Source organism: Podarcis cretensis (assembly GCF_951804945.1).
Source record: "Podarcis cretensis genome assembly, chromosome: 13".
NCBI lineage: Eukaryota > Metazoa > Chordata > Lepidosauria > Squamata > Lacertidae > Podarcis > Podarcis cretensis.
In genome coordinates, this window is record NC_137182.1 from 13,096,969 (window position 1) to 13,124,233 (window position 27,265).

Sequence of the window (27,265 nt, forward strand, 5' to 3'; positions counted from 1 at the left end):
ATATCTGATGCCTTATAGACTAACTGGATTGTGGTGGCAGCTCTTGTGGGCGTCTACCTTTCTGTCTGCTGTGGAATGCAGACACAGTTAAGTTACTTCATCTACCTTATATCTTCCCCTCTCTGCTCCAGCAGCCGCTGCAAAATTTGTCAATGCTGGGTCACCTCCATATTGCAGTCTGTGTTGCATCATAGCTATCCTTACAACAGGAAACAACTGAGTTGTTTTTTTAAATATATATAAAACAAAATGGCTGCTTTGTTCTCCTGTGCATAATTCATGTCAGTATTTGAATAGGGAAACTTGCATGTAATCGGGATAAGTTGTAAATTTCACCACCTCAAACTGTTTCACAGAACAACATGAAGCAAGAAAAGGTTCAGAAAACTTATATTACAAAAATAAGACAGCAGACAGCGCAACTCTGGACACAACACCACGAGTTTGTGCTTCAGCTTAACCACGTACCACTGAAAAAGGCAAATATAAAAGATAGACATTGAATGCTTCCCCAGGATTTAAGGCTAAATGTTTGGGCAGAACCGAGCTGATGAAAATGAAGGTGCAAGGTTTGGAATCCCATCCAGTTCCTGTTTTGTGTTCAAAACTGGATCGGTATGCACATTTCAGTCATTGTTGCATTATCTCCACACTCGCCCTCTGTTTCTCCAGGATTGCTTCTCCCGCCCTTTCGTCACAATAGAAAACTAGTTGCTCTGGAACGCAGCATGTTCTCTTTCCATGCTTTCTTAGCAGGACTATCTATGAGTGTGATCTCTGCACACAGTCTCCCAGCAGGAAAAGAAGTACAGGCTAATCTGGGAATGTTTTAAATAAAGGGAGAGGTAGAAATGAATTCTGGCCAAATTAATATTCAGCATTTACTGTGTGCCCTGCCCCATCATAAAATTTCCTTTAAAAGCAGGATTTGTGTTTATCCAGACAACCAGATATTTTAATAGAGCCATTCTCCTTTGCCACTCCATAACTGGATGGGATGGGATTGGATTGTAAACATAAGGTGTAGTAGGCATTAACTAAAGCCTGCTGGAAAAGTTTCTCTGGCCCAAGGTTCTATGACAAAGGAAATTGTAACCTGGCAATTTCCCCAATCTAGGCTGTTTCATGGGATCTGTAGTTGAGTTTGCAAGATGTGTGACAAGCGAGGGGAGAGTTTGCATTCCACATGGTAGTGCACAGGAGAAGGTGTGGTAAACATGGATCTCTCCTGCTCGGGAGCTTATATCACAGATGCAATCACATTAAAGAAGTGTGGAAATACAAGCCCCAATATCTGTTGCTTCATTCATGCAACCCCTGTCCCCCACCAGCATGCTGGTGTGCCTGCTCTTACATGATTTGTTCAAGATCCTCCACTCTCACCCCTCCATGGGCACAGTGTCGAGTTCCCAGATACGCAGGTAGCATTGCTCCCACAACACTGGAACCATCCTCTTGTTTCTGCCTGGCTTTCCCTGCTCCCAGCAACCCTTGCAAGCTCCACTGCTTTCCATCAGCTCAGTTCATCCCCATACCAGGGCTCTCAAAGTGGGGAAATTGGGGCCTGCTTCGTCATGCTGTATCGGTCCCGTTCTCCACCTCTTTCTGCAGCCAGAGTTGCTTGTGTTGTTTGCGCCCAAAGCCCTCGTCATAGTTGCCTTTGCTCTTGAATAGCTGCTGGAAGTGTGGCTTGCAGTAGAATTCCCCGTGTAGAGCTGCATAACTACCCAAACTGGAAGGAAGGGAAAGCACATGTTAAAGCCCACCTAGGAAAAAGACTGAAGAAACACAACAGAAGAGAACATAAGGGAATGAGGCATGAAGGCTAGTTTGTCCCTGCTACTGCCCCTTCTTTGTTAAAAGGCTGAGCTTACACCAGCCTTTTTGTTTTACATGGAACTCTCCTCAGAATGAGAGCTCCCCTTAACTCTTAAGGTTACCAGCTCTTTAAAATGTGGGCAAAATGAATTGGTCCAAGCAAGTCACATTTGCAAGAACAGGCAACCTCAGAAGAATTTATAGAAATTGATTGCATTGAGGCAAGGTTTTCATAATTTAAAAAGATTCCTTCCAACTAATCTCAAAGTGATGACTTCCGTTCTCCTAACTGTAATAAAGAGTGTCTAGCTGCATAAACTTGGCATTTAGTCTACAATCCTATATCTACATACCTGAGAGTAAACCCTACTGGACTGAATGGTACTTTTCAACAGACAGGTATGTTTAATCCCTTAATTTGCCCTCATCACCTTGGCAGAGCAGGAAAGGGAGGGGTAGTGCCCTCTCACCCTACTCTTTAAATCTGTGTCAATATTCACAACTGCATAAAGCTGAAAGAAAAAAGTGTGGTCTTATGTATGTGCCTTTCGGACCAAACCTCTCGCCCTCTTCTGATTAAAGATCAAACTTCAGAGCAGTTGTCACGGCCGAAAGAAAAACTCCTCTACCTCAATCCCACATTGTGGGCAGACTGCTGTGTACCTCAGTACAGAATCTGGAGAACATGAAATTTCATAAAGGAACTAAATGGGTTTCTTATTCAACATTTCTGGTTCGTCTTGTGCTTGTCCCCAGTTCCTCATTGGTTTTCTGGGGTGCGAGTAGGCCTACCATAAAGATAAGATTGGTAGGGGAGAGTGTGACATGAACCCAACCACCTAGCCTCCCATCCCCCAAATCCTCTTCACCTTCCCCAATAGCAAAGTTTTGCTTCCCCTGCCCTTCTCACCTGAGCTTGGTGTGGCAGTGCTTGCAACAGAAACAGCTGTTGTGGAAGACAAATTTATCGGCCACGAGGCGCTCCATGGGATAGACAGTTTTCTGGCAGGCACTGCATGTCTCCTTCACCTGGGCCTTCAAGCTGAAAGACTGAGTGACAGCAGCAAAAGCACAATGTAATCTCACAGTATATCCAAATATATAAAGAGAGTTAAAACAACAACTGCTAAAATAAGTTTTAAATCCAATACAAATACCAGCCAGGATAACAAACTCCACTTAGAAGGCTTGTTGAGAGAGGAAAGTCTTCAATCCTAACCTAAATGTCAATAGAGATGATCCGCGAGTGATATATAATGGGAGGGAGTTCTGCCAAACTGAAGGCTTGCTTCCAAAGTAATGTGAAGCAGACCTCCTAAGAAGATGTATCCTTTTATGTATCCTGGTTCCATGCTGTAAAGGGTTCTGTATACCAGTACTTGCACCATCAATTTAGCCCAGTAGCTAATAGACAGCTGGTGTAATTCTTTCAGCACTGGTGTAATATGGTAATTTCTGCCCCATCCAGCAGCTGAGTCATCACATTTTGCACTAGCTTCTGGGTCAGCCTCGAGGACAGCCCCACACAGAATGCACTGCAGCAATCCAGTGTGGAAGGGACCAGCACATAGAGATCGCTGGTCAGGCTATACCAGTCCAGGAATGGCTGTAGCATCTCTCACTTAACCAAAGCTGGTAAGCTCTCCTAGTCAATGAGATCACCAAATGCTCTAGCAACAGAGATGGATCCAGAGCATCCCCAGACTGAATCTGCTCCTTCAGAGGAATATGACCCCCTCCAAAGCAGTCATTTGGCCAATTATCAGCAGATAAGAAATAATGAAAAGGAGAAAAAGTCACAAAAACCTAATATATGAATGCACACTAAAAATCAAAGACGGTTCGGCTGGTTCTTTCCACCTTGTCAGTTGTTTATCTATTGCTGCCACACTGCAGCTCAAACAGTATTAGAAGCTGCCTTATGCAGGGTGAGGCCATTGGTCCACTACATCAAGGCAGCGGCTCTCTTAAGGTGTCAGGCAGGAGTCCCACGCAGCCCTGCCTGGAGATAGTGGGGATTGAACCTGGCGCCTTCTGCATACCTAGAGCAACAGCCCTTCCCTCTCTGTTATAACTGAAGTTCTGTGTTTCTATTGAGGGGGGAGGAGCTTCAAACCCAAAGCAGCCTGCGCCAGCGGAAGCTTCCTGGGATCAACTTTGGAAAGAGGGATGAGCTTTAATTGGGAGTGCAGCATGCAAGGGAATGGTTAGACCTCTCCTCCCACCCCTATATGGCATGGTTTTGATGCCAATCTCCACCAGTGGTAGCTGTATGTCAAATTCATTTACGCGTTTCACATATCCTCTCTAGTTTGTCCCTGAGGGGGTGCAATTACAATCTGAGCAAGGACCAGAGAGGAAAGGCAAAGGCAGCCCCTTTCTCCATGCACCCTCCCCTTCCCTCCCTAGAGCTGCCTTACATTCTCAGCAGACTACATAATGTGTAATTTGAGCCTGGAGCTGAATTATTTTGCATATGGTGTGCATCCTTTGAAGATCCATAAACAAAGTTACCCCAACAACAGGATGCAGGAACATGAGCTACAGCGATGGAGCCGTTTGCCTTTAAAGAGAACTATGAGGTGATGGGAAAGCTTTAAAGATCCAACTGAGTCAGCAGCTGAGATAAGAACTATAAAGCAATTTATATACTAATAAGTGCCTTAGAAGCCTCTGAAAAGGATAATCAATAACAGGTTTTTTTTTGCTTCTTTAAAGCAAGTTCAAAAAGAATTGCATATTCACTTAACAAGTTCCAAGGATGCTGAGGCCAGTAAAATTGTCATTTTCTACAGCGATGGTACAAGGCTGCTTCTGAAGCAAAGAGGAGTTGCAGGGGTTGTTGTGCTGTGTTTTTATTTGACTGTCCCCACGCCTTCTGGGGAAACATTCATGCCCAAAGGTAAAAACTGGGGTGGTAATTACCTTGGATCTCTGCACGGTGGATGCCCCTGAGTTGCTCTTTGCCTCCTAAAGAAAGAGGAGAGGGAAAATGCAATTGATAATTGTATACAGAGTAGAGAGCATAATGTTATGATCTGCATTAAGAAACAATGGGGAATAGAAAGAGATCGCAGATCGCACAGAATCACAATTGTAAGCTTTGATACTGCAACTTTTTAAGCAGTTTTAGAATTTCATATTTATGTCCCATTTCACACTTTCTTCCTAGACCATTATGTAATGCACTGTTTGGGCAGACAACTACCATAAGCAAGTTCTCAATAACCCCCTTAAAGGGAGATTATTTCTTAGAGTTGGAACGTAACCATGTGAGTCCTGTTTAACTCACATTGATTTTCCAAAGAATACAAGAATTTAAGAACAGATAATTGCTTCCACGGGATTCACTGGAAGGATAAGTGAACATAAATTTTGAAAACAATAGTGTCTTCTGGCACCTTAAAGGCTGACAGTGCAATATTCTACATGTCTACTCAGAAGTAAGTCCCACTGAGTTTGAATTCAATGGGTTGACTCCCCAGTAAAAGATACAGGATTTCAGCCTGATGAATTTATTATGACATCAACTTTTGTGTAAAAACAACCACAGATCTTGGATAGTATCACTAACTGGCAAAGGAAGAAAAGTGGAGCCGGGAGGACTCCAGGGGGAACAGAAATGCAATTTATTGTAAGGGCAGTGCATTTCAGAAAATTCCTTTTTCAAGGGGACTACAAGTATATGAACAGAATGAATAAGATAGTTTTAAGACGTTAATAGCCATATTAAGGTAGTTTTCTGTTTCTAGGATAAATTTTAATTGTTATCATTATTTGTATCTTTTTTAAATGGTTTAGAAATAGAATAAATACAATAAAATATATCAAATTCACATTAAGTAAAACTTATTTCTTTTTGTAATGTTTGCTGCAATATTTTAACATTAATAAAAATGTCAAACATGGCGAATGAGAAACAGACTCCTTAGAAAGAGAGGAAAATATTGATGTAAATATTGATGTAACACAAAAATATTGATGTAACAAAAATCAGTTTTTCTGATTAGTAAAACATAAAAAAAATACAGTGGTACCTCGGGTTAAGTACTTAATTCGTTCTGGAGGTCTGTTCTTAACCTGAAACTGTTCTTAACCTGAAGCACCACTTTAGCTAATGGGGCCTCCTGCTGCTGCTGCGCTGCCGGAGCACAATTTTTGTTCTCATCTTGAAGCAAAGTTCTTAATCCGAGGTACTATTTCTGAGTTAGCGGAGTCTGTAACCTGAAGCGTATGTAACCTGAAGTGTATGTAACCCGAGGTACCACTGTACTAAAACTAAAATATGGTGAACAGACATGAGAAAGTGAACTAATAATTTTTAACAATTCTCACATCCAAGGTATACTATTCCTATTGCAACAGGCATCCAAAATGGAACATTACATCAACTTGAGCCAAGTGTCTATGCAGTCAAGTGCTACAAATAAAGCAGAATTCTAAAATGAAAAACTTTCACCAGGTGCAATGCTTAAGGTTAATCAACTGGAATGAAAAGAGGAAATGACCATAAAATGTAAAAAGAACAGTCTGAGGCTTAAATGAATTCAAAATATGCATAATGACCGTTCACAACAGCAGTTATCCTAGTACTGCTAACATGCCCAATTAGCTAAAAACTGCAATTTGACACTTCTGCGCATGCGCAAAGCACGATTTAGCGCTTCTGCGCAGGCGCAGAAACCCAGAAGTAACCTGTTCCGGTACTTCCGGGTTCGGCACGGTGCGTAACCCGAAATCACATAACATGAAGTTCTGTAACCTGAGGTACCACTGTAGTGAGTTCCTGTCCCAAGCAAATGTTCATTAAGCAAGCAATGCATAGCTTGTGCTATTATCAATTAACACTGCTGCTGCTACTGCAAATGGTCACTGTGATTGTTTTGCATACGTTTAAGTTTTAATAACATTGTCCCAGACATATAGCCCTTGCGTGGGAGTCTACAACTGCTATCTGTGAGAAACTTTCCATTTGTTCTGATGAAGTGAGAAACAGGATGCAAAGCAAGCAATCTCATTATTGTAACTTGAAGTGTTTGGAGAAATTGTTACGCAACAGTGGCTTTGTCTGCTTATATTTGTATATGGCTTTATCTGCTTATATTTGTATATGTTCACTTTGCATGTTGCTTTGTTTTGTCAATTTGTAAATCACTTTTATACCTTTTTACGGTTCTTCTGATTTTGTTTGTTTTTACTTATATCCTTGGGGCCCTTCTCCTTTGTTCTGGTTAAATATTATTTCCAACGGAAGATTACTTTCCATGCATCTGATGAAGTAAGATTCTAGTCTGTGAATGCTTATGCCATAATAATTTGCTAGACTTTAAAGTGCCATCTTTTGGGTGCTTTTGCTGCAACAGACTGGCATGTCAGTTTTATATTTGAGTAACTAAAGGTGCAGTCCCTTACACACTTACCTGGGAGTAAATCTCATGGAACTCAGGGGTACCTACTTCGAAGCAGACATGCATAGGATTGGACTGTGGGGCACATGTTATCTCCCCTCAATCCACCCCCCCCCCAGGAAGTAGCAGCAACCTCTTCAATCTGAAATCTTGATTACAATACATACATTAGCGGAGGCTGTACTGGCTGGTCCCTTGGCTTGGAACATAACTCTACGTTTCTCCCACACAGGTCTGCAGCTTCACTCCCTTGAGTTGGCCAATTCTATCCTGCTGGTATGGCTTAAGTTGGCGCCTCACGATACCTAGGAGGGGGGGAGGGAAACAGCTAATGAGGCCTCTTGCATTGGAACAATACTTCTGATCCTGAGCTGCAAAACCCAGGAATCTGGTTCACCTTGACATTCCTACGAAAGCTCTGCAGTTCACACACTGCCATTTATTTATTTTCCAAGCTTTAATGCATTTTGTCTGAAATAGAGCAATAGAATACATAAAGCAGAGTCATCAGTATCTATGCAAACATATGAGCATTCAAATACATATCTATCAATATGTAAGTAATCTAATTTTAGTTCATTCATTAATAAATTACTCCTACAAAAACATATCATAAAATAGTAACCATCCAAACATGAGCAGTAAAATTTCCTAAACTGAATTATCACGCCTATTAATGAGCAAAGTTGGATGGTATCGTGTACTTCATTATTCAGAAACAGCATTTCCCAAAATCCCATTTCTACGCCTTCAACCACATAAACAGAACAGAGCTCCTCTCTGTCTCCTCATTTTGTTAAGCTTCTTCCCTTTCCAGTAAAACTGTTGCTGAAACATCCTACCTAGTTTCACTTTGCCTTCATCTTACTTGCCATTTGACTCTCTACTATTGACTGGTCCATCACAGGTACATGTAAGGAGGTATACTGTCATACCTGATGACACTCCAGTCTTCACAAGCAGATTATCAAGGCCTCCTTTCTTTGCCACCTGGGCCTCACAATATAGCACTGTTCTGCAAGACTTTCAGGCTGCTTGAGAAATCTGATTCATTTCCGCTCCCTTCTGTGGTTGGCTTGTTGTTTCCTGCTCTCTCTGCTGAGCCGCATGGCTCAAACGTCACACAATAAGTCATGACAAGATCAAAGGTCTCAAGGTTAGACACCACATGGGCAAAAGAGAGGCCAAACCAAAGTCCCCTGCATTTCGCCAATCAAGTAAGGTCCGGAGCAAAAGAGGCTCATAACAAGGCCAGTGACTACTGCCACCACAATTAAAGCTTTCTTAAGGATTAGCGACAGACCACCATGTACAGCTGTACCTCTACTTACGTATCCCTCTGGATACGGAATCTTCGAGTTGCAGCCATGTACCGCGCGCACATGCGCAGAAGCGCTCAATCACGCCGCATGCATGCGCAGAAGTGTTCAAGCGCACTGTGCATGTGCAAAGAAGCGCGCCTCTTACGTAATTTTTGGGGTGCGAACAGACCCCCAGAATGAATTAAGTTTGTATCCAAACTTAGAGGGTCCACTGTACTAATTTAGAAAGGATAGAGGCAGTACTAAGACTGTGTCAGAGGACCAATCCACATTCAAAATGAAGGATGCAAACTTTCAAGCTACACCAACCCTCTCTGTTAAGAACTTCCATTTTTTCTCAAACAGACATATCCGAAACCTTCCTCTCCGCACAGCTGTTCCATTCTCACACATGTGCCGCATTAGCTTATCTTTCACACATCCTAGCATCTCCACATATGGCAGCATATCCTCTTAAATATTGTAGAGATGCAAAAAAGCAAGAAAACATTGGAAGAGGAGGTGGAGCAATTGGTGAAATGTTTCAGACAAGCATTTATTTAGATCCTATATTTAAATTGTTGAATTGTGTTAAGAAAAACATTTCTACTGAGAAGCAAGAGCCAGTATTATATATTCTAACTGTCTTCGCTAAATCTTGGGAAAAGACGACTGAAAAGAACACATTTATGGCCATACATAACAGAGTTTTTATTTTTATGTTGCTTTTCCACAGCTCAAACCATGCTCAAGGCAGCTTACACCATGAAAAAACACACTTTGCAACATAACAAAAGTAATCATAAACAAAAAATAAAACATTAAAACACACACAAACAGAAGTATTTTCACATAAATCACAAGATTTAAAATATGCAAAACAACAGCTACACCTCCCAAAAAAAATAACTATCTCTCTATAAATATTCTTATTGTATAGCTCTCAAACTGTCCTCTGACTGTCCCTGCAATACACAAATGGTTCTCTTCCACATGATTAAATACCCCTGACACTTCTGGGATTTCCTCTTATTGCATAGTCAGAATAACCTGCTTTGGGGGGGGGGGAATCCAAGAGTATCAGCAGGGAGCATGCAGAGATGCTGGTAAAGAAGCGCAAGGGCAGCAATGGTCGCTCTAGGAGTGACTGACCAGGAGAAAGATGCAGTCCACCCAGGCAGAGGAGGTGGTGGGGGCAGGCAGGCGAACCGAGCCTGAGTAAGTTCTGGGCGAGCGCCTTCTCAGGTTCTGTCTGCCTGCGCCTTTGCCATCTGCAAGCAATTTGAGCTGGCAATACATTGCAGCTCCCCAGCTGCCCCCAGCACAGCGCAGGTAGGCAGTCGGATGGGAGTGAGGTGTGCTGTGCTGTCAGCAGCTGGGGAGCCAGCCGCGATGTATTGCCAGCTCAAAAAGTCTGAAACCTGTATCACAATCTGATCATCACACTGGTTTCAGACAATTTATCAATATATCGCCCTGCTATAGACACGGCATACAATCTATTGTATTCTTACAGAGATTCTGACAGCTTCAACAATATAATTCCCTGTTTGGTTTCCTATATGATATATACAGTATCAACAAAAAAAAATCTACTGAAGATGTACTTAAGGCCTGCAAGAATTTGGAAAAATCATTGCTACACAATGGAAACAAAGATATTAATGCTGAAGATCTGTGCTGTGAACTTATAGCAATAGCTCAAAGATTTCCACAAGAAGTATTTCTTTTCATATTACAACAAAAACTCCTGGATAATGTGTCTAACATTTCTGTTGTTCTAAGGATCCTTCTCACACTTCCAGTGTCGGTGGCAAGTGTTGTACAGTGGTACCTCGGTTTACGTACTTAATTCGTTCCTGAAGTCCGTTCTTAAACCGAATCCATTCTAAAACCAAGGCCCGCTTTCCCTAATGAGGCCTCCCACTGCCGGTGCCCTTCCACCATTCGGTTTCCGTTTGTAGACCAAGGTAAAGTTTGAAAACCGGAACACTACTTCCGGTTTTGTGGAGTTTGTAAATCGAATCGTTCGTAAACAGGACTGTTCTTAAACCGAGGTACCACTGTACACTCTTTCTCAAAGCTCAAACTTGTATCAGTTGAACATGCCCAGGCATCAGCACTTGACCTGAAGGAACTGATGACAAAATCCTCAAAGGAAAAGTATGCAAAGTGAGATTCTGATGTGCTTGAAACTGAAACTTTAAAGAGACTTAACTTTTAATGTCACAATTCACAAGGCTATTCACAAGGATTTGTGTGCTAAAACATTTTCTTTTGTATTGGAGAAAGATAATCAAAGGTTGCTGTTATTACTAATTCTTGCAATTTAAAATAAATGTAGCAGTTTCAAGTTTTGTGCTTTTCATTTTTTCTACAATACATCTGTTTTTGAAAATTGAAGTTAGCATTTGGGGGGGGGGTGCAAGTAGTAAGCCTTGCCTGGGGCGCAAAATAACCTGGCGCAACCACTGCTCATAGCCCATTAACTGTTAGCTTAAAAGAAAAAATGCGTTCCCCCTCCGGTTCATGCAAGGGTGATAGCAATCAAAGGCTGTTCAACATTCTTAATTCTTATGAAACAAAAGACATACCTGCTATTCAGGTCAAGTTTTCCTTAACTCATTTTCTGTTGCACTTCACTTTCATAGAGGCTGCTTATCCTTTTTAACACAAGGGGTTTATTACAAGTAAAAGCTTCTGAACGTTCACTGTTCTTTTCCAGGTTACCGGTATAGATTTCTTATATATTTAACCATTAATAGGCACTAAAGTTCAAATCCTGCATGACAGTAACAGTACTGTGTTTAAAGGAGTATATGGGGCAAAGGAATACGCCTGATTTACCTCTCTACAGCCTGTTCCCTAACAGTACAAGAAGAGTCTAGCTGAATAAGGTGCCTAAGACAGAGGTTCTGCAGAGTTAAGTAGCAGTTAGAGGATTGCACCTCACTCTTCACTCCTTTTGGCTCCTTTTGTTCTTCAAAACAAACTCTCCACTTTATACATGATTAGTGCAGACCTTAAGAACTAACTGGTAAGGAGGTTTGGGTTTAAAGCAAGGGGTGAGGAACCTGCGGTTTTCCAGATGTTGTTGGACTCCCACTACCCCTGAATATTAGTCATGCTGGCTGGGTCTAGGAAAATAGGAACCTGCCTTATACGGAGTCAAACTATTGACCCATCTAGTTCACAATTTTCTTCTCTGACTGGTAATGGCTTTCCAAGGTTTCGGACAAGGGTGTCTCCCAGCCATGCCTGGAGATACTGAGAACTAAACTGGGACCTTCTGTATGTAAAGCATATGCTCTTCCACTAAGACACAGCTCTTCCATTCTTAAACAGAATTAGACTCCAACAAGGCCTAGGGAACCATAAGTTAACCATCTCTAGTTTAAAGGCTGTATTGCAGTTTGGGTCCTAAAGACACAAAGGCATTTAGTCTTGGCAACCCTGTTATAAAGCAACTGTATACAAGCATATAATACTGATTTAGATAAGATGCACTCAAGTTTCTTGAAAAGTATCCTGGGGCTCCAAGTGCAATCAAGTACGAGACGATGTGTGCATAACTAAGTATGCACACGAAGGAATACTGGGTGTGGGCCAGCAATATATTTATCATAATATTTAAATCAGATTAAGGAACATTGAAAAGCAATACATTGAGTCAGCTGTAAATAAATTTTGCTCCCCCAAGTTTTATGGTTTAAATGCAACAGATAACAGGGTCACTTATATTTCAAAATTAATAATTCCAGTCCAATGCAGGGCCTTTATGTTAGCCCGACTGAAGCTTTTCCCCTCAGCTTTTGTCATGGGCAGGTATTTAAACATCCCCAGAAACTATAGACATTGCAGATGTTTTTGAATGTGTCGGACACAGTAAAACATATTATTTTCTACTGTCTATTGTACACCAGCTACACAAACGTGTACTATCCCCGTTTTTTGGGTAGTTTAACATCATGGCACAATGAAAATATCAGATTCTATCTGTCTGACATTAACCCGGAAGTAATTGCAAGGGTGGCTAAGTTTTTATCAATAAATAGTATCTCTCAGAGTGGTGAATGGCACTATGTAGCAGGAGATAAAAAGGTAAAGGTAAAGGTACCCCTGCCCGTACGGGCCAGTCTTGACAGACTCTGGGGTTGTGCGCCCATCTCACTTAAGAGGCCGAGGGCCAGCGCTGTCCGGAGACACTTCCGGGTCACGTGGCCAGCGTGACATCGCTGCTCTGGCGAGCCAGAGCCGCACACGGAAACGCCGTTTACCTTCCCGCTAGTAAGCGGTCCCTATTTATCTACTTGCACCCAGGGGTGCTTTCGAACTGCTAGGTTGGCAGGCGCTGGGACCGAGCAGCGGGAGCGCACCCCGCCGCGGGGATTCGAACCGCCGACCTTTCGATCGGCAAGCCCTAGGCGCTGAGGCTTTTACCCACAGCGCCATCCGCGTCCCTCGTAGCAGGAGATACTCCAATGAAAATCCTTGTTATTACATATTTTTATATGGCTGCTTATTTGTATATATTTTAAATTTTTATATATGGATGTTTCATGATGGCCTATATTTGTAATACCTGATAAAGGTTTGGTGAAGAAAGTAAGTTATAAAACAACAAAGAGTCCCGTGGAAGCTTAAAGACTTGACACATTTATTATGGCATTATCAGTGTTAGAAACTGAGATATGAAAGCTAGGAGCTAAATGACACCTTAAACCTAGGTTATGGGCGCAACAACAGAATGTCTAGGAGCACTTTTTTTATAACAAGAACACAAAGCTGAAAATGAATGAATTGTAGCTAAAATATTATGTTCATTTTTCACATGGTTTAGTCCTTCCTCTGCCCACGCCCCTAATATTCTTCAGAAAGTAGCCAGAAGTGGGGAGGCAGAAAAAGATCTTCCTTTCCTTCCTGAAATCTGAAATCTTAGGTGCAGTACTGTACCCAGAGCTCAGAAACTGCTTGTGCTAATAAAATTCCCTGTCGCAAAATGCGCCTAGAACAATGGGAATTTGAACACCGGGCATTATCTTTTGTGAACTACAGTCCATTTCATCAAATGCATGACATGTTATTCGGAGTGTGTGTCTGTGAATAGGGTGATGGTTTCAATGAGGTCAGAAGGAAATGTAGAAAATCACAGAGGGTGATAACTGCATTTTAGCAGTGCCATTAACAAACAAACAAAAAAAAAACTGTTGTGTTGATAACACAGATACCCTGCCATTGGTAAGCCAATTAACCCACACAGAATCCTAGAATCGTACACCTGTAAGGTACCCCAATGGTCATCTAGTCCAGCCCCAGTACTGTATAATAAAAATTTGTTGCATCAGTTTAGTCCATGTGAAAGCATTTAACCTCTTGATGAACTATAATTCAGCAGCTTCCCTTTGATTTTCCATTATGGCCACCTGGAGGTCCATTGCAGTGTCCTGTCAAGTTGAAATGTTTCCTCCCTGACTCAACTTAAGAAAGTGAACTGTAATTGCTTGAGGTCCAAATGGCACCTAGAAGCCCAAAGGCAAAGCTGCTCTCGGAAAGACCTGCCACTTAATAAGTCTCAAAGTGTAGCCATTTGTAAGTAAGACACAACTATTGTGTCTGAGAGCTACTGGGAAAGCCACAAAGTTTGATGAAGTGACACAGCTAGACTGGGATTTGCTCAATAATTAGTATACTAACTCACCAACTACTGAGCTACAGTAGCAAGACCCAAACACATTCAACTAAATGGATTTCGTTCCAAGCAAGGTGTACAAAATGAATGGTTTAGAGGCAAAGGAAGATGGGACTATTTGCCACATAAAGAGAACAGAAGAAAGCATTTCATTATGTACTTAAAAGGAAACGAGATGTTGCTACACATCCTCCTTTCTGGCAGAGGAAAGGGTGTGCTGAAGAGAGAAGAAACCATGCATGCAAAGAGGATCAGAAACCAAGAAGGTTCTTCTTAAGAACTGCCCTGCTATCGGTAAACTAGTTTAGCATTTTGTTCCCAAAGTAGCCAGCCAGTTGCCTACGGAATCCCACAAACAGGGCATGAAGGTGATGGAGATACCTGCTGTTTGTCTCCAGCATCTAGTATGCTGAGATGTACTATGCTCTATGAGGGCTCTTTGACTCTAGTTCCCAGCCAACGTGGTCCAGAATGAGTGGAAGTGTAGTTCAACAAGCAACTGGAGAGCCACGGGTTTCCCATTCCTGCAGTAGGCTATCACGACTAATAATTCCATCCATTCTGCAAACAGGGTGATAGTTATTGATAGACCAAATCTCCTTCACCACAGCTTTATCAATACAGTTTCATAAGCCAGCATGGTAACAAGATAGCCACCGATAGATTCAGCAAACGTTGCAGAGAAATGCTGGTCAATTTCCAAAACTCTTTAAGAAACCATTCTCGGCGTCTGCAATGCAAGTGTTCCACATTGCACATTATCTAGACAAAGATGATAGTTTTGTTAAGTATGGGCAGAGTGCCCTTTGACCATAGTCATTGCTCACAGTCTGCCTATATTTTCTGAGAGCTTTTTAAGAGATCTGTGTCTTTTAGAACATACCGTCATACCTCCGTTCCACTTCCAAAACATTGGGAAACCAAGGTACGGCTTCCAATTGGCTGCAGGAGCAATTGCAAGCCGCATAAGCCACGTCGGACGTTCAGGTTCCAAAGAACGATAGCAAACCGGAACATTCACTTCTGGGCTTGCGGCGTTCGGAAGCCAAAACCTTCGACTTGCAAGGTGTTCGGGATCCAAGGTACAACTGTGTAAGGATAGCTCCCTGTTGGTGCATAAAGGTAAAGGGACCGCTGACCATTAGGTCCAGTCATGACCAACTCTGGGGTTGCGGCGCTCATCTCGCTTTATTGGCCAAGGGAGCCGGTGCACAGCTTCCGGGTCATTGTGACCAGCATGACTAAGCCACTTCTGGCAAACCAGAGCAGCGCACAGAAACGCCATTTAACTTCCCGCCGGAGCGGTACCTATTTATCTACTTGCACTTTGACGTGCTTTCGAACTGCTAGGTTGGCAGGAGCAGGGACCGAGCAACGGGAGCTCACCCCGTCGCGGCGATTCGAACCGCTGACCTTCTGATCGGCAAGTCCTAGGCTCTGGTTTAACCCACAGTGCCACCCACATAGCAGCACTGAAAACAAAGAGTTGGATACCAAGATACCTGCAGCCCAACCCTTCAACATCAAAATAGTATTACTGACAGGTACCTGTCCAACCTTGTGTTAAACCCTCCAAGGAAGAAGATCTTGTTACCTCCTTGTCTATGAAGTTTCTTACACTACATTTTTTTCTATTACTGAACCAAGATCAAAGCCACTTCTTCTTGCCTAAAGTTAGGCTGGAAACTTAAATATTTGAAAACTGTTAGCATATTGTTTTTGTCAGTTTTTCTCTATATTCTACTCTTTCAGCCTCTCCTCATCATATCTGCCCTTTAAAATCAAATTGTGTGCAAGCTTTTTCTGACCTGCAATATCCAGAACTGAACACTCCAAATAAGGTCTTGCCAGGACTCATTCCTCAACTCTTAGAACGGTTTACCATGTTGATAGAAGCTTGAGAACATGTCCAAGTATATTTGCAAATTGCATTCCACTTTCCAGCTGGAATCCCCAAAGCTGCCCACAACATTCATAAAATCTAAGTCAGGCTTCCTCAACCTCAGCCCTCCAGATGTTTTTGGCCTGTAACTCCCATGATCCCTAGCTAGCAGGACCAGTGGTCAGGGATGATGGGAATTGTAGTCTCAAAACATCTGGAGGGCCAAGGTTGAGGAAGCCTGATCTAAGTCAACTGTTAAATTAGGATACCATCCCTGGGTTACTCCCCCTCCGATCAGTTTGTTTTCAATCTCTGTTTTGCAGAAGCAAAAAAGCAACTCTTAGAGGAGTTTGTGCACTAAAATTCATCTAACCTGGTGCTAGTGGTCTTCACCACCCAGGTTCCATCATGCACTTGCAAATAAGTTGCAGCTTTGCATATTTGTGCCTTTAAAAATGGGTGCGAGACAGTCCTAATTAATTCAACTTTTGAACCAGCTTCCACCGCTGGAGCATGTGATGATAAAGAACCACGCTCCTCTTTGCATATACAAACGTGTCTTCCTCCTCTCACTCAAAATTCACCAGACAGAGGCTCGAGGAGCTACTTCCTCAAGCAATATGGAAAACAGAAACAGAAGGAGCATTGCTGATGCTGCGTCTGTAGCGAGCATCAAAGACCGAAGGTCAAAGGCTAAACCCACCCAAAGGAGACCAGTGGTTTCTCTCTGAATCATTACCCTGCTCCCTTTTATCTTCGACGCCTCCATCCTCTCCTTGCAGTGGGCAATTCCCCGGGATCCCAGGTGCAGCACCCAGCACTTTCCTGTGGCACTCAGTGCACAGACAGGTGCAGCAGGGATACCCTCCCAAAAAACACCATCTCTTTGCGTTCAGGCGCAGAGGAGCCACCTCCCCATCTTTTGCAAGGGGGAGGCAAAGCACCCCACCCTACCTGCATACACAAGCCATCTCAGGTGTACCAACTTGGGGGGGGGACACCAGGTAAGCCCCACCCCGCATCATCAATCCCATGACGTAGCGCACCCATGCCATTTGGATGGGAATTCCCCCTCAACTTTTTTTTTGGGGGGGGAACCCCCTCGAATATTTTATCGAGGTGGTCGACGGTGGACCTCATTCCCTAGGAGCTGGATCCTCTCTGCCCCATCCTCATCCCAGAAATAACAGTGATATTATGGGCAGGCGGTCCTCTCCCATGAAAAGCCCCCTCCAGCCGAGGCTGGGCAGGGCCGGCCCTGCTGTGAGGCAGGAGTGAGGCGGCGGCCAACGTCCCTTCATCTCGTTGAAACCGTTGAGATTTTTCCACAGAAGGGGAGAAGCGCCTGTGGTGGGGAGGGGTGCTTTGTTTCCCTCCCCCCCCCTTCCCTTTGAGGTGCCGAAATGGGCGCTGGCTTCGGGGAGAGGAGAGAAAGGCGCCCTTTGGCCGCTCCGCCTCAGGCGGCCAAAGCTCTCGGTCGGCCCGCCGCCGACCCCGGAGGAGCGGCCTCCGCCCGCCGTGAGGGGGAAAGACGAGGGACTCACGGACTCACCCACCCAGGGGGCTCCCCGAGGAGAAGCTTCTCTCTCTCACGCCCGCCGAGGAGGAGGAAGGTAGGCGCAGCGCGGCCCAAGCCGGGTACGGGTGTCCGTGTGAATGCGCGCGCGCGTGTCTGCCTGTGGCGGCTTCCCCTCCAGAGGTCTCCGGCGCACAAAGCGCGGCGCTCCTCCTCCTCCTCCTCCTCTCGGCGTCTCCTTTGTGTTCCGCGTGCGCGCGCAGCAGCGAAACCCCCCCCCAACTCCTCACTTTCTCCGCCCCCGACGCCCACCCCCCCTTTCATCTCCCTTCTTGCAGCCGCCTCCATCAACGCGGGGGGGGGGGTTGGGGGCTGCTGCTCTTGCTCTGTGGGGTAGGACTAGCCATGGGGAGGGGGAGCAAAGTCTCTCTCTCTCCCCCCCTTCTATGGGTACAAAAGGTGGCCCCCAAAGGATGCCCCCGCCCCCCAGCACGAAGAGAAGGTCTGTCTTCCTCCCTCCCACACTGCATCCATGGGTTGGTTGGGTGGCTGGGTGCCTGCAAGCAAACCTTTCTATTTGGGGGTTGCAATATATATATATATTGGTTGGGTGGCTGGGTGCCTGCAAGCAAACCTTTCTATTTGGGGGTTGCAATATATATATATATTGGTTGGGTGGCTGGGTGCCTGCAAGCAAACCTTTCTATTCTGGGGTTGCAATATATATATATATATATTGCAATCCCCAAATAGAAAGGTTTGCTTGCAGGCACCCAGCCACCCAACCAATATATATATATATATATAGGGTGTGACAGGCGGGGTGATTTGCAAACCGCCTCCCGCGCCGTAAAGGTTCGCGAGGCGGCGCGCGCAAATTGAAACGCCGAGCGAAAGATTAGCAAGCCCTAATGAGATTACCCTCCGTCTAGACGCGCGGGTGCTCTGGCTCCTTTCTCCAGCCCACAGATGCCCCTTTGCAACCGATTTCTCTCCAACGCTGGGTGCGGAGTGTGGCCATCGCGACACCCAGCGGCGATTCCGTTGTTCCATGTGCGGATAAGCCTCCTTTACCACCCCCCCCCCCCCCAGTCCTAAGCATTTGTTTAGCCAACTTTCTGGGTGAGACTGAATTCTCCATGTTTTTCGAAAAGGCAGGAAATGTTGGCTTTTTGCATATTCGCCTCACTTTTATTTTTTTATTTTTTATCTTCTTTTTATTAAGTTCTTTTTCAAAAAAGGAAAAAAAAAACGAAAGGAAAAAAAAACAAATAAGCAAAAAGTAACATACCAAAAAAGGGAAACAAAAACAGCAACATCAACAAAACATGTCAAAGAAAAAACACACACACATATCAATTTACACCATAACATTAATTGACTTCCCTCCATCGCAGTTTCAGCTCTATTCCCACGTTATCTTCCTGCGGTATCTTTTTACCACCTTTATCTATACCTCTCAGGCTTTATGTGACACCCACTGTAATTTTAATATTTCCTAAGTTTGTTTCTATGTATGTAATAAATTTGCTCCAATCATTAATAAATTTTCCGTTTTTCTGATGCCTGATCTTCTGTTTCATCCTTGCTAGCTCTATATTCTCAAATAACTTGGATTGCCATTCTCTAATAGTTGGAATGTTAGAGGTTTTCCAGTTTTGCGCTAGCAGTATCCTGGCAGCTACCGTTGCGTATTGGAATATAATTTGGTCTTCTTGCCTGATCTCCTCCCCGACCATTCCTAAAAGAAAGGTTTCAGGTTTTTTAGGGAAAGTATATTTCAAAAATTTTTTTAGTTCATCGTAGATATGATTTTTATTATACTGGATTATACTCAGTGGCGTAGCGTGGGGGGTGCAGGGGGGGCCGGCTGCACCGGGCGCAACATCTGGGGGTTAGGGTTAGGGGGCGCAAATCCACGGGTTAGGGGGTGCAAATTACTTGCCTTGCCCCGGGTGCTGACAACCCACGCTACGCCACTGATTATACTGGACTAGATGAATCTCAGGATCCCTTGCAACTCTGCAACGCAATAGTAACAAAACAACAACAACAACAACAACAACAACAACAACAATTATATATCCACCCATCTGGCTGGGTTTCCCTAGCCACTCTGGCTGGCTTACAGCATATATAAAAACACAACAAAACATCAAACATTAAAAAACAGGATATCCCCATACAGGCAACAAACCAACCAACCAAATTAATCAATAGAAACCAAAAATAATGATGAGTATGATAATAATAATAACAACAAACAGCTTACACTTATACCCAAATTAAAATAACTGCCAAACCCAACCAAACATTTAAACAACCCCCACCCAACAAAAACAGAGGAACCAAAATTAGAACCATTTAGAACATTGTAAAACTTTTTAGCCAGTTGCCCCAACCCAAGAGTTGTTCCATCAATGTCCCTCCGGCCTCCCAGGAGCCTCTTTTATCACCATCCCGTTAAAAGTACACCTTTTAAAAGTCACTATTGTTGTGCAGTGAAATGGAATTTTTGCATTTTGTCGCCTTCAACGATTGGAGAGCATCGGAGGAGAAATCTGCAAGACTTCCAAATATCTCTGAAATGCAAGAGAATACTACAGAAGGCAGGCTCATTAAATACCATCATCATTACTGTATTTATTTAGTGACATCATTGATTATGGCACTTTGCAGAGTACAAAAGGGCAGGTCCTTGCCCTGAGGAGCTTACAATCATTATAAGTCATGGAAGGAAAAGGGTGTGTGTGTCAGAGTTAATAGGAAAGTATTTGTGGATGTTTCCGTTTAAATTGTGTAGCCTTAGATATTGGCTGAAGTTACAATAAGGCATGGAAACAATATCACATGGAACAAGGCTGCAGCCCAGTTGTGATGTTATTGAGCTGTTCTACTGTGCTTTTTTTCTGGGGTGACGCAGGGGTACGCATACCCCTAAACATTTTGTGAATCAAAGTTTGGCCTCATTGAGGGGCAGTATTTCAATATGAGTCGGAAAATGAGAGTACCCCTAAACATTTTTTTAGAAAAAAAGCACTGGCTGATGGGATATAATATCCACTAACATGCAAGATATTTAGAGCAATTTCGCAAACAGGACACCGTGAGTTTTCTCTTGCAGGAACCCAACACCCCTTGCTTTCCTCCCCTTGGGTTAGTAACAAACGGATATAGTTACTACTGCTGCACACTTTCGTTGGCATAATCAGTTGCAACTTTTAATTTATTTATGAACAGAAGCAAAGGTGAATAAGGGGAACTGAGTTAGCTGTGGCACACAGATTTAGGCTATTATTGTGTTCTAGTATACTGTATTACTTTTGAATTCTGGTGCTGGAGGAGACTCTTGAGAGTCCCATGGACTGCAAGAAGATCAAACCTATCCATTCTGAAGGAAATCAGCCCTGAGTGCTCACTGGAAGGACAGATCCTGAAGCTGAGGCTCCAATACTTTGGCCACCTCATGAGAAGAGAAGACTCCCTGGAAAAGACCCTGATGTTGGGAAAGATGGAGGGCACAAGGAGAAGGGGACAACAGAGGACGAGATGGTTGGACAGTGTTCTCGAAGCTACCAGCATGAGTTTGACCAAAATGCGGGAGACAGTGGAAGACAGGAGTGCCTGGCCTGCTCTGGTCCATGGGGTCACGAAGAGTCGGACACGACTAAACGACTAAACAACAACAACAATACTGTATTACCATAACAGGGTGTTGTTATTTTTAAGATGGCCTTCTAACGCTGCATGTAAATCTTTGTTTAATGGATTTATGTTATCTAAAGCTTCCATCAGTATCACAAAAAGCTATGTTGAGGTTTTGGTATTGTGCAGATTTATTTAAATTCAGTTCAGTTAACGAATTTCCTTCCAGATAGGTAGCCGTGTTGGTCTGCCATAGTCAAAACAAAAAAATTCCTTCCAGTAGCACCTTAAAGACCAACTAAGTCAGTTCTTGGTATGAGCTTTCGTGTGCATGCACACTTCTTCAGATACACTGAAACAGAAGTTTCCAGACCCTTCTATATAGTGAGAAGGTGGGGAGGGGTATTACTCAGAAGGGTGGTGGGAATGGGTGATTGGCAGATAGCTGTCAACAGGCTCATCACAGCTATCTGCCAATCACCCATTCCCACCACCCTTCTGAGTAATACCCCTCCCCACCTTCTCACTATATAGAAGGGTCTGGAAACTTCTGTTTCAGTGTATCTGAAGAAGTGTGCATGCACACGAAAGCTCATACCAAGAACTGACTTAGTTGGTCTTTAAGGTGCTACTGGAAGGAATTTTTTTGTTTTGAATTTCCTTCCACTTCACCATGCAGTTCTGTCAGGGAGTTAACCTGCATCAAAACAGGATTACGACAGCAGGGCAAACCTATTCGCCAACGTGCTCCATTTCCTTGCAATGTTATGGAGAGAGCCTGGTGGTGCAAAGTGCCCTTTCTCCATAGTTCTGCTTGAAGAATCCATTGTGTGTGTTGCGTGCACAACCTAAGACCATCCATGAAAATATAGACCAATGCTGTAGTACATCCTATCACCAAAGTTGAAGACTTCCTGTGTGGAAGTTTATACCCTGGTGGTGTGCTGTGATTACCTTCTAATTTATACTATATCCTATTCTCTGTCATGGTGATGTAGATAGGGCAGTCATTGGAAGACAGCAACACTTCTTAAAATTTGCTTTTCCTCTCGTTGAACTCAATGGTGCCAGCTCTGAGGTCAGTGCAGTGGTACCTCTGGTTGTGCACAGGATCCTTTCCAGAGCTCCGGTTGGATACCAAGGAATTCACAACCGGAGGTGCCTATTCTGCGCATGCGCACGGCACGGTAGAGCGCTTCTGCGCATGTGTGTGCGGCGAAACCTGGAAAAATACTTCTGGATTTGCCGCATTCGCACCCTGAGGATATGCAACCAGAGATGTGCGTATCCAGGGGTACCACTGTATAGCATTGCACTATCAATGGGGGCATGATTGTAGCCTGGATGAATACAGGATAGGTGTGTTCTTTACCTTTCTAGCTGTTCCACCAGCATAGCTTCACTGGTGCAGCACAGTGGAGTATTTGACAGGCCCATAGGGGGAGTTGCACCAGCACATCCTTTGAGGCAGCAGTGTATCTGATACTGATGCGCTAGGAGGACAGCAGATCTCTTCCACATCCTAATGGCAGCTGGTGCAATAAGGACTGCACCCTAAATCTTCCATGCACATCACCATGGGGAGTTAGGATATTGTAGTGACTTAGTAGGGTATAACAGCAACATCATAACAGTCAAGATGTTAAGGCTGTGTAACAACTACAGTGTCAACACAAGGGCTTTGGAAAGAGGCAGATTTGTGGCTGTGGTGGGAAGGGTTGGAGAGCCTATTCAGAATCTTATCCTCCCCTGCCACTGAAAAGTTATTACAACGATGGGAGAGATGTTGTAAGTAGCTACATCCCATAGGAGTCAATACAAGCCCAAGTTGACTTCCCAGTATTACCACCCAGCCACACACAGACTAGACTATCAGCTTAGGAGCCAATCATGGCACAGCAAGGACACATTGATCATTTTGCAATGTCCATCTGCTTTCATATTTTATTTTATTTTAAAGACCAATAACAATCATTGAAAAAAAGTGCAAGTACAGTGGTACCTCGGGTTAAGAACTTAATTTGTTCCGGAGGTCCGTTCTTAACCTGAAACTGTTCTTAACCTGAGGTACCTTTTAGCTAATGGGGCCTCCCACTGCTGCCACGCTGCCACCGCGCGATTTCTGTTCTCATCCTGAAGCAAAGTTCTTAACCTGAGGTACTATTTCTGGGTTAGCGGAGTCTGTAACCTGAATCGTCTGTAACCTAAGGTACCACTGTAATCACTGGACACAAGATCAACCTGTTGTTTAATACAGTGGTACCTCGTGTTAAGAACTTAATGCATTCTGGAGGTCCGTTCTTAACCTGAAACTGTTCTTAACCTGAGGTACTACTTTAGCTAATGGGGCCTCCTGCTGCCACTGCACCGCCGCCACACGATTTCTGTTCTCATCCTGAAGCAAAGTTTTTAACCCATTCCATGCGCTGCTCTGGTTCGCCAGAAGCGGCTTAGTCATGCTGGCCACATGACCCGGAAGCTGTACGCCGGCTCCCTTGGCCAATAAAGCAAAGATGAGTGACGCAACCCCAGAGTCGGCCATGACTGGACCTAATGGTCAGGGGTCCCCTTACCTTTACTATTTCTGGGTTAGCGGAGTCTGTAACCTGAAGCGTCTGCAACCTGAAGCGTCTGTAACCTGAGGTACCCCTGTAATCCAAACTGTGTCCCGAGCTTCTCAACTAGGTCTATGCAGGTAGTTAGAAATAAAATTAAGGCACATGTCAATTTTACTAACACCATAAATACAGGAAGTAGCTGAGAAGGAAAACATCAGGAGTACCAGATGGTTTATAGCAAACCATTTTCTATATTAATAAGTTCCTTGGTCTGTAAATAGCAAACACTTTTGACACTTTAATAGGAACATGCTGCACTATTTAAACTGTGAAGGCAGGGGTCTGATTCATACAGCAGTCTTCCACATTTTGCTGCATGGAATAAGCCTCCCCCGACAGGCAGAGGAGTACAGTATTCCATCCCGTGACAAGCCTATGAGTTCCTGAATTCAGACCTTCACGAATTCTGCCCTCAAATATTCCACCCCTTGCACTTACATCTGCTTTCCTATTCCGCACAGCCATTGGTTCCAATTTGTGAAATATACTGGCATTGTCTTCAGCTCTCCTACTCCACCATTAAGCAGAGGTTGGACGGCCATCTATCATGGATGCCTTGGTTGAGCTCCCTGCAGTGGCATAGCGTGGGGGGTGCAGGGGGGGCCGGCCGCACCGGGCGCAACATCTGGGGGTTAGGGAAATCCACGGGTTAGGGGGCGCAAATCCACGGGTTAGGGGGCGCAAATCCACGGGTTAGGGGGCGCAAATCCATGGGTTAGGGGGCACAAATTACTTGCCTTGCCCCGGGTGCTGATAACCCACGCTACGCCACTGGCTCCCTGCATTGCAGGGGTTTGGCAGAGATGTCTCTGCAGGTCCCTTCCAAGTCTATAATGCTTATTAAAGAAGAGAGCAGGCACTATACAAATCTTCTTGAGGACTTGTAAGTGTTCCACAAAAGAGTCACATATAGAGTTAGATATGGGAATATTGTCATGGAAACAGTTTATCTGAGCTAGTGAGGTGGGGAGAGGAGTGTTAAAAAGTGCAAATTTCAAATGTCTCCTTTCATCTTTATCTGTTCTTGCTCTTCTTTGTAGGATATATTTGCTTTCTCGGCAGTTAGTGCCGCTCCTAGGTAATGTTAAGACTCTGGGACTTAACATTCAAATGCCCCTGCCCCGCCACTTTTAGATGATAACATTAATTCATTGATATACTTAATTCAAAATGTGATCAGCCAGTGCTGCCATGCTTTGGAGATGCTGCTGCGGCTCATTCGGTTTATTACATATTGCTGTATTTGGTATAAGTTGTTTATTTTAAAGTTATTATGACTTTTTATATAGGATCTTATTGTTACTATTAATGTATGATGATGATGATGATGATGATGATGATGATGTGTGTGTTGGAAGCCGCCTAGAGTGGCTGGGGCAACCCAGCCTGATGGGCGGGGTAATAGTAATAATAATAATAATAATAATAATAATAATAATAATAATAATAATAAGTGGGGCCCTTACCAGCCCCAATATCTGTCCTGAGGGCACTAGTGTCTGCAATCCTACTTTCAAAGGCAGATCCGTCGCTCAATTCTTCGTTTACAAAACCAGAGGGTGAATGCTGAAGAAAAGTTAGGAATGGTACCATACCTGCTTCCCCATGTTTCTGTTATTTGTCCACTTTGCGTTTCAGAGGTTTCATAGAGTTTTCACTAAAGGTGTTGTATCTGTTCTCAGAATTGCAAAGACATTTATTCTCCTGTGGTACCGGTTGGGATGGGTGATTCTAGGAAAGAGGGAAATGGGCCTGCACTCCTGTTATGCTAAATCTGCCCAAACAATAACTTTTGCCTTCTTTTCTTTGAGGCATGGCTCATCTTTTATTTTTGAAGCAGGCCGATGAGATGGTTGGAAAGGCAAGTGAGCTTTTAACTAGGAGGTTGTCTCAAAAAGTGAATCCAGATAACTTCCAGCCTAAATCTAGCATTCAACTGCATTCAGAAGCCCCATGTTCCATTAATGTGCATGCAGCCAAATTGTGTTTTTTTAAAGTTTTTTTAAAAACACATATTAAAACAAATCAAATATTTCATATAACATAAGATCTAAGTTAGAAAAAGCTGGAACACCTGTGTTTATGCTGCAGCCTGCATCTACAGGGAAGTACATGCTGGTGTCCACACTGGTTTAAAATCCGACATTCCTCCACTGATTCCTATGGACAACTCTCATTTCTGCCCCAGTGGCCGGAAAAAAGAGAGAGTAATATAGATCTATTGAAACTGGTTCCACAAAGTCTCCTTATTATAAGTCCAGAGTTTATTGCAACAGCGTATTCCCCCAAGGTAAGCATCAAAGATAGGAGTTCATGTCCATTCTTCATACAGAAATCTGAAAATATTTAAATGGTTGAAATATAATTTGAGAAAATGAAAAATTGTGCTCTGGGAACCAAAACAGTCAGTCACTACCATAGTTTGCACATATATAATATACAACCTTTCTGAGCTTGCCCCCACATTCAGAATTGTCTTACATGCCATCCGAACTCCAAGTGGGGCAAATTTCCAGGGAATTCAGGCACTTACCCAGGGTTCAATTTCCTTTGGAATGCGGCACAGCAGAAACTGTTGTGTCTAGGATATATGGTTTATTGACACATCTATACAACCTGAGCCTAAGATGGAGGGGTTCACAGCATTAACATGCAAAGAGGTTCTTGCTTCTCGCATAGACACAGGCTTGGATTCTAGAAGAAATCAGGCATGACTCTGACCCCCAGCTTCTGTCTGCAGCCTGTTCTCACCTCTCTCACACTCTAGATTATTTCCTTTCTCACTACCAGACGGGCAGGGAAGGGAGACCCACCCATTTGTCAGAGGGCGCCATCACTTATTTTGTTATACTAATGGTCGTCTTCTTCTTCTTTGGCAATCACTCGTAGCCGAGTAAGATTGTCTTTCATGAACACGGTTTTAACAGTGCGTCTGTAAGTGAAAGTAGAGGCCAATTCTGGATCCACACATCCTTCCACAGTGGGGACGTAAGTTTCCAGGTGGGAGTTGATCACAGTGAGGGTTTGCCAAGCGTGCCTTCCACTTAGTACATTTCTCCCTTTCGTTCTGAGTTGTAACAGTGGTCCTTAATTCTAACGGTGACTCTTTTATTGGCAACTTCCTGCAGTTTAAAGGAGCAGGGAATCATGTATTTATTGCTATATTCTTCTCTCTTTTCCTTTTCAAGTGAGGGGTAAAGAAGGAACATCCCCCTCCCCGCCCCCCATCGCGGCAAGCCTTGAAATCCGGGGACAAAACGGAGGAGAAGCGGGAAGGATCCCGAAGCGAACTCGGAAGCTCTCAGTTACGTGCGAGTCTACTTAAAAAATCATAACAATCACATTCCACCACGTCACAACGATAGAGCTGACGAACAGTAGAGCGCCG

At 43.8% G+C, this 27,265-nt stretch overlaps 1 protein-coding gene across 4 annotated transcripts; it reads right to left on the reverse strand.

Annotated features, from left to right (window-relative positions):
- Positions 1–373: 373 nt before the first annotated feature.
- LIMD2 (LIM domain containing 2) lies at positions 374–18,559 on the reverse strand. Of its 4 annotated transcripts, none has more exons than XM_079950174.1 (5): positions 18,536–18,559; positions 7,394–7,531; positions 4,744–4,788; positions 2,729–2,868; positions 374–1,732 (listed from the first exon to the last, which is right to left on the reverse strand). In XM_079950174.1, the coding sequence occupies exons 2-5, from the start codon at positions 7,433–7,435 to the stop codon at positions 1,573–1,575; spliced, it is 387 nt and encodes a 128-aa protein (XP_079806300.1). In that variant the 5' UTR covers positions 7,436–7,531; positions 18,536–18,559; the 3' UTR covers positions 374–1,572. The 4 variants fall into 4 exon arrangements, with proteins under 4 accessions (XP_079806300.1, XP_079806299.1, XP_079806298.1 ...); XM_079950173.1 differs by lacking the exon at positions 18,536–18,559 and adding an exon at positions 17,775–17,888; XM_079950172.1 differs by lacking the exon at positions 18,536–18,559 and adding an exon at positions 8,069–8,561.
- Positions 18,560–27,265: the final 8,706 nt, after the last annotated feature.

Excerpts from the sequence above, each read along its gene's own strand:
- LIMD2 (XM_079950174.1), bottom strand. The coding sequence starts at position 7,435 with ATGTTCCAAGCCAAGGGACCAGCCAGTACAGCCTCCGCTAAT. Across the intron at positions 4,789-7,393 it reads CCAGTACAGCCTCCGCTAAT|GAGGCAAAGAGCAACTCAGG; the intron begins GTATGTATTGTA and ends CTCTTTCTTTAG. Across the intron at positions 1,733-2,728 it reads CACTGCCACACCAAGCTCAG|TTTGGGTAGTTATGCAGCTC; the intron begins GTGAGAAGGGCA and ends CCTTCCTTCCAG.